We start from the raw sequence: 13,550 nt of genomic DNA, 5'->3' as shown, positions 1-13,550 counted from the left end.
ACAGTTTCCCCACAGAATACCAGGTTCTAACAACTGGTAAGCCGATCCCTTTGTCCAGTCGTCTGCTCACATTGTCACCAGAGTTGGATAAAACAACTGCACTCATCCGTGTAGGAGGACGACTACGCCGAGCTACCAACCTGAGTTACAGTACTCTACATCCCATAGTCTTGGACCCAAAACACCCTATTACCCGCCTCCTTATAAAGCAGTATGATACCAAACTCTGCCATCCTGGTCCAGAAAGGGTCTTTGCAGAAATGCGAAGATATTACTGGATACTCAGAGGGAGAGAAGCAATACGGCGCCATCAACATTCCTGTGTTGAATGCCAAAAGTGGAGGGCTAAACCTAAAATTCCAAAGATGGCAGAACTTCCCCCCGCCAGACTCCGCCTGATGAAACCAGCTTTTTATTCCACAGGAGTAGATTGCTTCGGACCATTCCTGGTAAAGCGAGGAAGGAGTAACGAAAAGAGGTGGGGAATAATTTTTAAGTGCACGACGACTCGCTGTGTCTGTATACTGAGTAACATGGATACAGACTCTTTTCTGATGGCTCTTAGGCGTATGGTTGCTCGACGTGGAACACCTTCTGAAATCCTGGCAGATCAGGGCACCAACTTTCGAGGAGGTGATAATGAGCTACAGACAGCTTTTGCTTCCATGAGCCCACATCTCCAAATCCAGTTAGCGAAACAGAAGATCCAGTTTCATTACAATCCCCCAAATGCCCCACATTTTGGAGGTATGTGGGAGTGTGAAATCCGCTCAGTTAAAACTGCCCTGCATACCATCATTGGATCCCAGACTCTCACAGAGGAAGTCCTCAAAACGCTCCTTATAGAAGTTGAGGCTATACTCAATGCAAAGCCATTGGGGTATGTTTCTTCTGATGTAGCGGATCCAGATCCGGTGACCCCAAATTACCTGTTGATGGGGCGGCCAGATGCATCACTACCGCAAGTGATTTACCCAGAATCCGAAATCCTTAGTCGGAAAAGATGGCGGCAATCACAAGTACTGGCAGATCAGTTTTGGACGAGTTTTATAAAGAATTACTTGCCCACCATGCAACCACGACAAAAATGGATGAGTGACTCCAGCAACCTCACACCTGGGACTGTTGTGATGATGATTGACTACCAACTTCCCGTGCTCTCTGGCCGGTTGGTAAAATAGTAACCATATACCCTTGAGCAGATGGACGTGTCCGTTCTGCATAAATTGAAGTAAAAAACAAACACTACCATCGACCAGTGTCTCGTCTCATCACACTGCCTGCCATCCCAGATAATGACCCTGCAGCAGACTAAGCAAGTAGGATAGAAAATACATTTGCATAGCAAATGTAGGGGCGGCTGTAGAAGAGGAAATTCAACTGCGCCATCTGCTGGACACTCTCAGGCATCCAGGTTAACAAGCATCCAGGCCGCAGTAGTTATCATGCACCGATCACGTGAAAGGACAGCCAATCGAATAACCGCATTGTCTGACGACTGTTAAAATATATATTCTTTTAGGGATTTTGCTCTGTCAGAAAGATATGGTTCGTGTGTTTTCTCCTGATTCCTTGTTGTGTGCGTTAATGACCAAAAGTAAGTGTTTCTTTATCTTGTATAGTGTTGTTAATGCTAATTAAGATTATTTATCGAGTTGTTTATATATAAGATTAGACAGATGCGCGGAAGACCCCCGACCCTGCACGAGCGATCGTTTATGTAAAGAGTTGGGCTGTATACCAAATATGTAGAATCGTCCTATTTAACTCATTAATGCGATTGTGAGATATTTCTGCCTAATTCAAATGCTAGTTAGTTCAGAAGTGTGGTTAATGTCACTTAATGTGTCCACTCACGTTTACATATGCTGTTAGTTTCTAAAGCTTATATGCTTAAAGATGTGCATTATGTCTATTGCTTTACAATACTGCATACAGTTTTATACCTGATAATTTACATGTGATAATGTTTTCCTGTTTGTTCTAAATCACTCAATTTATGTAATTCTATTTCTCCTTTCCTTGTTTAGACACACACACATATAGCCACACGACCATGCACAAGTTTGTATAAACCAATGTAACCAGTAAACTTGTTGGACATTAAAGTAAACTAACTGGAGTTCCTGTCTCCGTGTCCTTACGGACACTCCATGGCGATGACCAAGTATACTTAAGAACCAGCACACCTTCCCTACAAGATCCATGTATAGTAAAAGAGGCAAGGGTGCAGAATTACATTCAAGCTATTCTAAGGTATGATAAAATTATTTTCACAAGAAAAAAAAAAAACATTTAAATATGTAATTTTGATTATCAAAGATTAGTTTTAAGGGATAAAATTTCTGAGTACAGGGGGACTTTAAGGGCTTCATTTTCGCTGGAGGAAACTGTGGTATGATAGCTATGGTGTGATGAGGGGTGATGAGGGGTGAACACAGCAAAAACTTAGGCTACAGTAACTAATTGCTCCCCCACACTGATTTGTGGTGCAGTAAATACTACAGAAAAACAAATGTAATTTCTACATTAAATAATTTAGTTCAGGCAAGAATAATAATTAAAAAAAAAAGTAAATTCAATATTAGTACTCAATTTAAGCTTGTAGAATTTAAAGTTACTTGGAATTGTTTATTATTTTTTACAAAGATTGTTTAAGTAAATATCAACGTCATGCTCCTTTTGTTCCCATCATGCACTTGGGCATGAATAATTAATACTTTTTTGTTTGCTGTTTTCAAGATGTATTTACACTGTTTTATGGTTGCTTTTGTTGTTAGGCTTTTGTATCTGGAGTTCCTTATTTTTACTCAAAATGACCCATTCATACTCAAACACTATTTACTGATTGTCACTATAAACTGCTTGCTCACTGTTATAACTTGGGTTATAACTTTAAGTTGTGACGTATTGTCAAGTATGGTGACCCATACTTGAAATTGGTGCTCTGCGTTTAACCCATCCAAGTGCACACACACAGCAGTGAGTAGTGAACAAATGCACACACACACACACACACACACACACACACCGTGAACACACACCCGGCAGCCATGCTGCAGCGCCCGGGGAGCAGTTGGGGGTTCGGTGCCTTGCTCAAGGGCACCTCAGTCGTGGTATTGAGGGTGGAGAGAGCGCTGGACATTCACTCCCCCCACCTACAATCCCTGCCGGCTGGGGACTCGAACCCGCAACCTTTCGATTACGAGTCCGACTCTCTAACCATTAGGCCACGACTTCCCCTAAGTATAACTTGTTATACTTGGGTATAACACTGTTATACTTGCTGCTAGGAAGGAATAATTCGTACCTATTTCTACATTGTTTTTTCGTTATAGTCTGTATTTTTGATTGCACTTAATTATAATAATAGCAGTCGGATAAGAAGGAGTCCGTGCCGTTTGCATTGCTCCCTTCCTGCACTTAAGTGCGAACTGTAGTTTCGATTTGAGCAATTGCCCTGCTATAGGCTGTCGAGTGTGCAAATTAGAAGGCGCCCACAGTGACTGTAGACTATTTAAACTGCTTGCTCACTGTCATAACTTGGGAGAAGCGATTAGTCAGAAGAAGAGACACAGCTCGTGAGTGTTTTGCTTAATACTTTGTTTGTAGATCTGCTGTTTAAATTTATTACTCGCTGCTAGGCTAAGCAGTCGGCTAAGAAGGAGTCCATATCATTGGCATTGCTCCCTTCCTGCACTGAAGTGCGAACTGTAGTTTCGTTTTGAGCAACTGCCCTGCAATAGGATTTTGGGTGTGTTAATTAAAGGAAGCAACTGCTGTTTTTACTTAAGTGTGGTTAGACGGTAGAAAGGATGTAGGGCACCTTGTCTCAAAAAAATAGATTTATTGCCCCTCATAAAAATTCGTTAAATGGGATAAAGGGAAGTTTTTATTAAAGCGTTTTCACACACACATCAAGAAAAAACATTAAAGATACGCGTAAAACGTACAACGACTGTTTTTCCCTACAAGTCGAGACGTGCTAGTGTTGTTAAAAGAGTTTTAGGAAAAACGTAGAAAATAAAACAAAAAAAGCATCTGACATGTTAGTTAAACAATACGGCAGTTTTTCTATCATTACAATTTAAAACTAGTTAGTTTGACAAAATTAAATAAAAAAAGAAGAGGTGAGCGCGTTCGTTCATCTATAACAAAATGCATCGGACTCGTTAGTTAAAACAATAAGATACATGTGAAAATCTATGCGCTTTTAAAAAAAAGTTTGAGTTGATAAAAAATACAAAGTTAAATAACATAGATTTGACTTATTTTACCGTTGCGTGAAATAAAAAATATCAGACCGTTAAGTAAGAGAATAAGATACTTGTTAAAATCTTGTAACATTACAATTTAAAAGCTAGCTTTTGTCCCAACCTAGAAAATTAAAACAGCAGACTATTTTACGCAGCGTGGCCTTAAAAAAGGCCTTAACACACCTTACTGATGTTTCAAACACAGTGTGTGACAAACAGACCAAAGTTGTTATTCATTGATTTGAAGAAATGCTGATCAGTCCAGATCTGAGCAAATCAGTTTTGTAATTTGAATCAACTGATTAATTTAATTGGTCTCCAGAGAACGGTTCATTCACAAACCCTACTTTAATTAATCTTATAAGTTTCTGTAGTATGTAAGTGATTTTGACTGCTCCACTCATAATTTACTGTATGACCATGTGCTTTAAGTTTAGAAGTGACTTATTCCATTACTTGAAAACATTTGTTTGAATCAGTCTGATGAATCCTTCACTGAATGAACTTGCAGAATCCACTGGAACAGATATCGAATCACTCTGCAAGACTATATTTGCATATTTCACATTTTTACTGGGTCTCAAAGTTACATCCCTTGGTGGGTCGTATAGGATGAAAATGTTTTTGAACCCTTGTCCTAATGTACAGTTATGTAATAAAGTGACAGAATTATCTTCCCTATTTTACGGGATATGTGGTTGTGGATCAAAGAAGAGCGCTCGACGAAGAAATAAAGAAACAGGAATCTTTTTAATCAGCTTCAACGCACTTAAACCATTAAACAACATTATCAAGCTCTGACGAAGACTAGGGGAGAACTCAGGACTTTTAAAGGGATCAATCAAACGAGGAAACAAGATAACATAAGACAGGTGATGAGAATGAATGATTACCTAATGACTGGAAACTAGAACAGGAAATACCAAATAAGGGTAAAAAGAAAACTTAAACAGAAACCAAACTGTTACAGTTTTCTGGTGATTGTTTTACATATAACATATACATTTAATATATAACATTTCTCATTACAATTTAATTACATTTTTTCTCATATATCTTACATATTTACAGATGCATTTATATTTTTTGCTCAGTGGGGTTCAGGCCTGGACATGTCAAAAAGTTCTTTCACATCACACAGTACACCATTATTTTATGCATCTTGGTTGCAGGTGTACTGTCACACAAGAACACAAAATGGCCTAAACTATTTTCACAAGGTGGAAGCACAGAATGTCACTGTGTAGCATAGTTTCAACAATACCAGTACCATGATTTAATTCTAGGGAATCTTTTCATCAAAGCAGGAAGTGAAAATATGAAGCTGATAAGCATCACTTTACATAGAAAACATGCTAAATAAAAGCGTAGTGCTCCCTCCCATCTGGTTATAAGGCGCTCGTCTGTTTTACAGAGGATTAATCAAATGTTGTTGATGCTCTGCAAACATCACTATGGAACAACAACAGGGACATAAACGGAGGTACTGAACTATTTTTTTTGTAAATACCATAATTTAAAAATGTTTAAATTTACATAATTTTGTTATTTCTTAAACTTATTAATGTTCATTAATAATTATTTTAATATTACATTTTTACCAAATTTTATTTATTTTTGAAAGTAATTATTTAATTATTTCTGCTAAGAATATATATATATAATATTAGGGCCGGGACTCGATTAAAAAAAATCATCTAATTAATTAGAGGCTTTGTAATTAATTAATCGAAATTAATCGCATTTTAATCGCATATAAATATTTGACCTGAGAACAGTGAGAAGTAAGTTTTTTCATATGGATTTTTAGTATACCATTGAATAATGACTGAATACATAAGCTTAAGCAACAAAATATTGTTTATTTTTGTTCAACCAAGTCCAACAGACCAGTGCAATATTGCCATTAAGTGTAGCAATAGGATATTTAGAAATATAATGGCCTACATTTCAGAAATTCAGGTACCCTATAGGCAGGTATACCTTCTGTAAACTGTTTTTTTAAGTAAAACACAATACTTTCAAGTACATTCAGAACATGAGGTGATACTTGAGGCTCGATGTGCTGCGGTGATATGCAAATTCCTTGTTGCATAGCTTGCACACAACCATGCTCTTATCGATGCTTCCATCCATTCCTTTTTTTATAACAAAATTTCCCATCCACAGGGCCAACCAAAGCGGTCTCATCAGCTTCTTTGTCCATGTTCACTGTGGTTTGTTTTTGTCTGAACGCTAGTTGGTGCTCCAGTATAATCGGTCCGCCGAAACTCATCCAGTGAGAAACGTTCCGCGGTGCAAAAATAAGTGCGATTAAAATGCGTTAAAAAAATTTAACGCGCTATTTTTGTGTAATTAATTAATGTAAATTAACGCGTTAAAGTCCCGGCCCTAATATATATATATATATCAAACTTAATTCAAAAAATTAAACTTTAATATATTCTAGATATTTAAAATATTCTGTTTTAATTTTGATGAGTAGAACATACAACTCATGAAAGTCAAAAATGCAGTATCTCAAAATATTAGAATATTTACATTTGAGTTTCATTACATAATCATCCATACAGTATAAATTCCGGGTATCTCTTCCTCTTTGAAACTACAACAATGGGGAAGACTGCTGACTTGGCAATGGTCCAGAAGACAATCATTGACACCCTCCACAAAGAAAGAAAGTCACAGAAGGTCATTACTGACAGATGTGGCTTTTCACAGAGTGCTGTATCAAAGCATATTAAAAACCAATTTGACTAGAAGGAAGAAATTTGGGTAGGAAAAGGTAAACAAGCAACAGGAATGACCGCAAGCTTAACAATACTGTCAAGCAAAGCCGATTCAAACACTTGGGAGAGCTTCACAAGGAGTGGACTGAAGCTGGAGTCAGTGCATCAAGAGTCACCACGCTCAGACGTCTTCAGGAAAAGGGCTACCAAGCCACTTCGGAACCAGAAACAACGTCAGAAGCATCTTACCTGGGCTAAGGAGAAAAAGAACTGGACTGTTGCTCAGTGGTCCAAAGTCCTCTTTTCAGATAAAAGTCCATTTTGCTATTCATTTGGAAATCAAGGTCTGGAGTCTGGAGGAAGACTGGAGAGGCACAGAATCCAAGCTGCTTGAAGTCCAGTGTGAAGTTTCCGAAGCCAGCGATGATTTGGGGTGCCGTAACGTCTGCTGGTGTTGGTCCATTTTGTTTTATCAGGTCCATAGTCAATGCAGGAGTCAATACCAGGAGATTTTCGAGCACATTATGCTTCAATCTGCTGACAAGCTTTATGCTTTATGCTGATTTCCTTTTCCAGGAGGACTTTAGCACCTGCCCACAGTACCAAAACTGCTTCCAAATGGTTTGCTGACCATGATATTAATGTGCTTGACTGGCCAGCCAACATGCTTGTCCTGAAACCCATATGGAATCTATGGGATATTTTCAAGAGTAAGATGAGAAACAGTCGATCCAACAATACAGAAGAGCTGAAGGCTAAATAGTGTATTTGTGCTAAAGGAGCCCCAACCAAGTATTGAGTGCATAAATGAACATACTTTAAAGAACTTTTCTGTTTTGCAAATCCTTTTTTTTTTTATTGATCTTAGGAAATATTCTAATATTTTGAGATAATGGATTTTTGACTTTCATGAGCTGTAAGCTCTAATCATCAAAATAAAATAATAAAATTAATAAAAAAAAACTTTTGAAATGTTTTACTTTACATGTAATGAATCTAGAATATGAAAGTTTTACTTTTTGAAATAAGTTACCAAAATAACACTTTCATTATATTATATATGTATGTATGTGTTTGTATGTATATTTATATAAATTTAGAACAATTCTCTACAAATCATACAGCTAGATAAATATGTATTTATAAATGTAAAATTAAAATAAAAAAACCTACAACTTCTTTTGCATGATAAATACCACTATTTAGTTATTAATGAACATCTTTAACACTCAGTCCAGTGAATTTTCACTTTTCCAGTAAGCTGTTCCCCCTTTTTCTTTTCCGAAACAGGCAATCTTGGGATGTGTGCAGAGAAGTACCAATCATTCAAGATGAGCTGAAACCAAAGAAACAAGTGCAGTGTTTGAAATTGTTCTCGTGTGCCATTGTTGGTGTACTTGTCTTCGCCCTTGTTCTGCTCAGTAAAGTGAGCTGCTTTATTAATCACTGGCTAATAATTTTATAGATGATGGGATAACAGTTAAAGCGATAGCTCACACAAAAATTTAAATTTGCTGTTAATTTACTCACTGTAATAGATTACTTTTTCTTCAGTAGGACAGTGAAGAAGTTTTTATCTAAAACTGTGGTCTCTAGTTTTAAAAATGAAACTCAGCAGCTACTGTTTTTTGATAATAATAATAATAAAAAAGCATATCAAAGAACATAAAATTAATACCTGTGGCTCCTGATGGTGTATTGATATATCTAACAAGTAGTTTGTTTACGTAGCTAATCACCCAATGACATTCACAATTATATTATTAAAGCACCCATTAATTAAGTGAAACCTGGATGTCTAAAGCAGTGCTTCCCAAACCTGTCCTGGAGGCCCCCCTGCCCTGCACCTTTTGTATGTCTCCCTTATCGAAAACACCTGATTCCACTCATCAACTCGTTAGTAGAGACTGCAAGAACTGAATTGGGTGTGTCTGATTAGGGAGACATACAAAGTGTGCAGGGCAAAAGGTCCTCCAGGACAGGTTTGGGAAGCACTGGTCTAAAGCATAAAGTGAATAATAAAGTGAATAAAAATCAGCTCACCTTTTTACATAAAAAATATCACCAGCACATCGGTCTTCAGTCCGAGTCAACTGTTTCCTCAGTTCACTGAATGAGTTTGCAAAAAGAACAGCATAGGATCATATGCGCCTGTATTTTGGCTTATTTTGAATCAGAGTGACTGTCAGGCACGTCCAAAAGTGAGTTTTGATTTAGTAACTTGTAGATCTATGCTGCTTGAGCCACGAACTTTTCCAAATGTTCAGTCCGATTTGATGATCTGGTTCAAGTAGTTCACCAAAAAGAATCGGTTCAACAGAAAGATTCGTTCACAAACTGGTATTACTCTACTTTTAAAGCATTATGTGATTTAAACAATAGGTCTACATAATATTCACATAAGCTGTTCATAGTTATCGTATTGTATTAGTCCTACAGATACAGCATAAGATTTTAGACTTATACTATTAACATTTTTACATAACATTTATTTTCTCTCACAATTATGACTTTTTTTTCTCAGAAATGCAAGTTTATATCTCCTAATTTGGACTTTATAACTCGATTTAACTCAAAAATAGTGAGTTTGTCAATTCTGAGGGGAAAAAAAGCCAGAAGAGTCGGGGAAAAAGAGGATGACTAGGTGTTTTTCCTTATTAGAATTGTGAGATATAATCTCAGAATTGCGAGAATAAAGTGAGAATTTTGAAATATAAAATCAAATTGACCTTTTTTTTATTCTTTTATTCCATGGCTCCATAGACTGTCACCGCCACCAGATAGGCTCTGCCCACAAAAAACGTCATCCCTGTTTCGCATCTAACACTACACCACTATCTAATGTCAATTACGAGTGACAAGCTCTTGTAAAATGTGGAGATAATTTTGAAAATGACATTTAATCAATAATCCCTAATCTTTTTAAATCAAACTATTTTGTACCGTATCTGTGTAAAAAAGGGTGGAGCTAAACTCCCTGCAAAACATTAATGTTGAATAGAATCGTCACTATTGTGTGATACAAGGGGATAAAGCTTCTCCTTCACTCGCTCCACTCTGCTGTACATGAGTGTTGGGCTTATTTACATTACAAAGTGCCCAAACACAAAAACTATAATGGTGTATTTTATAATATATTCTATGAATCTGTGCTGCCCATTAAAACAGTTGGTAGTAGGCCTACAATTTAGACAATGAAAAATGCTACCTGTCAAATTGTTTTTTAATGTCTGCCCCTACCACAACCTTAAACCTACCCTTACAGTAATGCAAATACAGTAATTATGTGTTATTTGCGGTTGTGGCTAGAAGGGGATACAGCTTCGGACAGTGTTCCGACTAAAAATCTTTTTTACTTTTGTACTGAAAAAAATCAAATAATATAAAATAATGATAATAAGTCACCTACATCTTGGATGGCCTGAGGGTGAGAAGATAAAATAACAGTGAATTTTAATTTTCCACTTTTCATTATCCACTTAGCTATTGAATATTACAAAAAAGATTGAAGATCATTTTTGTGTTTACAGACATCATTTCTGCTTTTGATAACATTTGGGAACAATCAAACTGAGATTATATGTTCAGAACAAAAACCGACCGCCCTACTTGGGATTGGCTTTGTTCTGGTTGGGCCAAGTGTTCTCCTTCTGCTAAAGAGCACATGGAAGTTCATTTTCAAGAGTGCAACCAGGCCCTCGAAATTAACTCTTTTTTGGGTAAGCAAACACAAGTGTCTGACATTTGTCCTGTCTTGTTTTTTGTTTTGCTCCCCATGTGCCTTCCTTGCCCTAGTTTCTCCCTCTATGTCCTTATTTGGTTAGTTTCCTGTTCTCGTTTAGTTCTCATGATTAGTTTATTAGTCCCCAGCTGTGTTTCATTAATTATCTAGTTTTAAGCCCTGTGTTTCCTTCTCTCCAATGTCCGGGATTGTTTGTCTTCACCCCGATCCGTGAATGTCTTCCGTGTTTGGATTCCCTGTGAATATTCTGATTAAAGGATATTGTTATTTGAAGACTTCCTTGTCTCCTTGTTCCCTTTCTCCAGAGAAACGTGACGAGTGTTTAATGAATAGATTTATACTCTGTAAAAATGTTTAAATTGTTAATCAAGATTATTGGAGTGCGTTTTTATACAAAATTTAATGTTTAATTTAGTGTTTTACTTGTCGTTTCTTTGCGATGGTTTGTTACCATCACTTACTAGCAATTTCTTAGTGATTTTCTTTATATCCAATTTGGTCCCACTTTAAATTAGGTCGCCTTAACTACTATGTACTTCCAAAATAAGTACAATGTACCTATTGTGTTAATTGTATTGCAAAACACTTGCTGCCATTTAGATGGGATATGGATAAGGTTAGGGACAGGTTTGGTGCTATGGGTAGGTTTAAGGGTGGGTTAAGGTGTAAGGGATGAGTCAACTGTGCAACTATAAATGTTATTACAGAAAATAATTACAGATGTAATTGCATGCAAGTGTTTTTTTTAAAATGTAAGTACAATGTAAAAACATGTACACCATAAGTGCATTGTATCAAATTATTAATTTAAATGCAAGTATATAGTAGTTAAGGCCACCTAATATAAAGTGGGACCTCCAATTTTGTTATAGGCAGCATAGATCCTGATTATGATTGCCGTAACCTTTCTGACTTTGATTTGACCTTTCTTCCAGGTTCTGTGTGTTGAGTTCCTGGTAGCACTGGGAACAGCAGTTCTAACAATAGTAGCCATGCCACACTTTGACATTATCACCAATGTGATGATCCTAAACAGCGTGAGCATCCTGTCCGCAGTGTTCCAGGTGGTCGCTGAGTGCCTTGCCAAAGAGAAAAAGTGGCTTATAATGCTCCCCATGTGCTCCATTTTATTAACCATCGCAGGTTATGTGTTCTTTGCAGTCAGTTATTTGGTATTCGAAAGTTCCTTAGAGATAAATATATCAATTGGCCTTGCCATCATTGGGACCATCTGTGTTTCTGTGAACTGGTGGGAGAACTACAGCACGCTCTTTGCTGTATCATTTCTAGACAACATTTCCAAAGACATCGCTCAGTCCCGTAACGTGGTCTGCATCATCTCCAGTTTGACGAGAATCCTGGTTACGTCAGCTGTGGTGGGAGCTTACGTTCCTCTGTCAGGTAGAGAATGGAAATCGGTCAAACTTGTCTTTGAAACAGTCATCGTTTCATTGGTGGTGATCCAGATTGTATCCTCTGCCTTGTGCCGCTGGTTTGTGGTTGTGGCTTGTAAGATGCACGCCCTGCACCGCAGCTTCGTCTTGCCCATGTACCTGGCCTCGATCACAGTTTTGGCAGTCTTTTTGGTTCCAACATCAATCAGGCTCCCAGATTCAAATCAAACTTCTACCTGTTTTGAGACCTTTCGGCCAAAATCCAGTGACACATGGCTGCATTTGATGTTGACGGATGCTATAAGAACTCTGAAAACCAGGGACATTGTGGTTAACGAGAAGATAGGAGGACTGACCTGTTTGGGCTTCTCTGCTCTGAGCTGGTGGCTGGGACTCATGCTCAGTACGGTTTACATCTGGTACCTGAAGATCCATCGAATAGAAAGAACCCAAGATCTGTTTGTGCGACGCATGTATGAAGGAGCATTTCTAGAACAGTCCATGTTGCTAAATACCCGTTTTGAAATCAGAAAGAGAATCAAGGAGAAAAAGTGGTAAGTGTTTTTATTTTTTAAGTATGGTTACATGTATCATTAATATATCAGCCAATATTAAATATTTTTATTTATCCATAACAAAATTTAATATTTAATGTTGAATGGTATTTTTTTACATTTATATTTTTATCTTATATATTATATAATTTACATATATAACCAACTCGATCCGAGCAGCCGAATCCTTACCCATCTTCAAGAAACGGCTAAAAACTCATCTGTTCCATCTTTACTTGACCCTCTAACTCTAGCACTATCTATTCTAATTGTATTTTATCTATGTATTTTTATTAAAAAATAACAATAATAATAATAATTATCTGTACTGCGTTAGGCTAACCAAGACTTGTAATAGCACTTGCACGTTGTTGCTCTTTTGTTGGTTTTGATTGCTTCTTATGTCCTCATTTGTAAGTCGCTTTGGATAAAAGCGTCTGCTAAATGACTAAATAAATAAATAAATAAATATAAAATGTATAAACCTAAATGTAAAATAACCATTTATTACCATCTATATTTCTTTGTCATCATCTAAATCTCACTTACATTCTATCTTTAAACACTCTTTTAAACACTAATAATAATACATCTTGGTTACATATGTTGGTTATTAACTGGATAACATGATTATGTTGTTGTTGGTATGAGTTATTCTTTTATTATTATTATCAGTGCATCCCTTTAAATCAACCCCTCTAAGTTAAAGCATTGTACACAGTAAATGTGTTCCTATTAAAAATGACAAATGAGATCTGTTTGATGTTATAGTTCTTTCTCCAAGGCATTAGTAAGATTAGAAGGAGAGCAAAATCCCCCACTTCTTAGAGTTTTCATCTGAGAAAGAGACCCCTGTATTTTCACATGTATCTCCT

General features: G+C 36.9%; 1 protein-coding gene across 1 annotated transcript; it reads left to right on the top strand.

Annotated features, from left to right (window-relative positions):
- Positions 1 to 5,676: 5,676 nt before the first annotated feature.
- LOC306843032 (uncharacterized protein) lies at positions 5,677 to 12,679 on the top strand (the record flags this gene model as incomplete). The annotated part of the gene is made up of 4 exons (XM_079374272.1): positions 5,677 to 5,739; positions 8,276 to 8,411; positions 10,516 to 10,704; positions 11,663 to 12,679. The coding sequence occupies exons 1-4, from the start codon at positions 5,711 to 5,713 to the stop codon at positions 12,677 to 12,679; spliced, it is 1,371 nt and encodes a 456-aa protein (XP_079230398.1). The 5' UTR covers positions 5,677 to 5,710.
- Between the last annotated feature and the right edge of the window lie 871 nt (positions 12,680 to 13,550).

Source organism: Barbus barbus (assembly GCF_936440315.1).
Source record: "Barbus barbus genome assembly, chromosome: 23".
NCBI lineage: Eukaryota > Metazoa > Chordata > Actinopteri > Cypriniformes > Cyprinidae > Barbus > Barbus barbus.
Note: the sequence above shows the minus strand (reverse complement) of the source record. Positions and strands in the feature narration are given on the sequence as shown.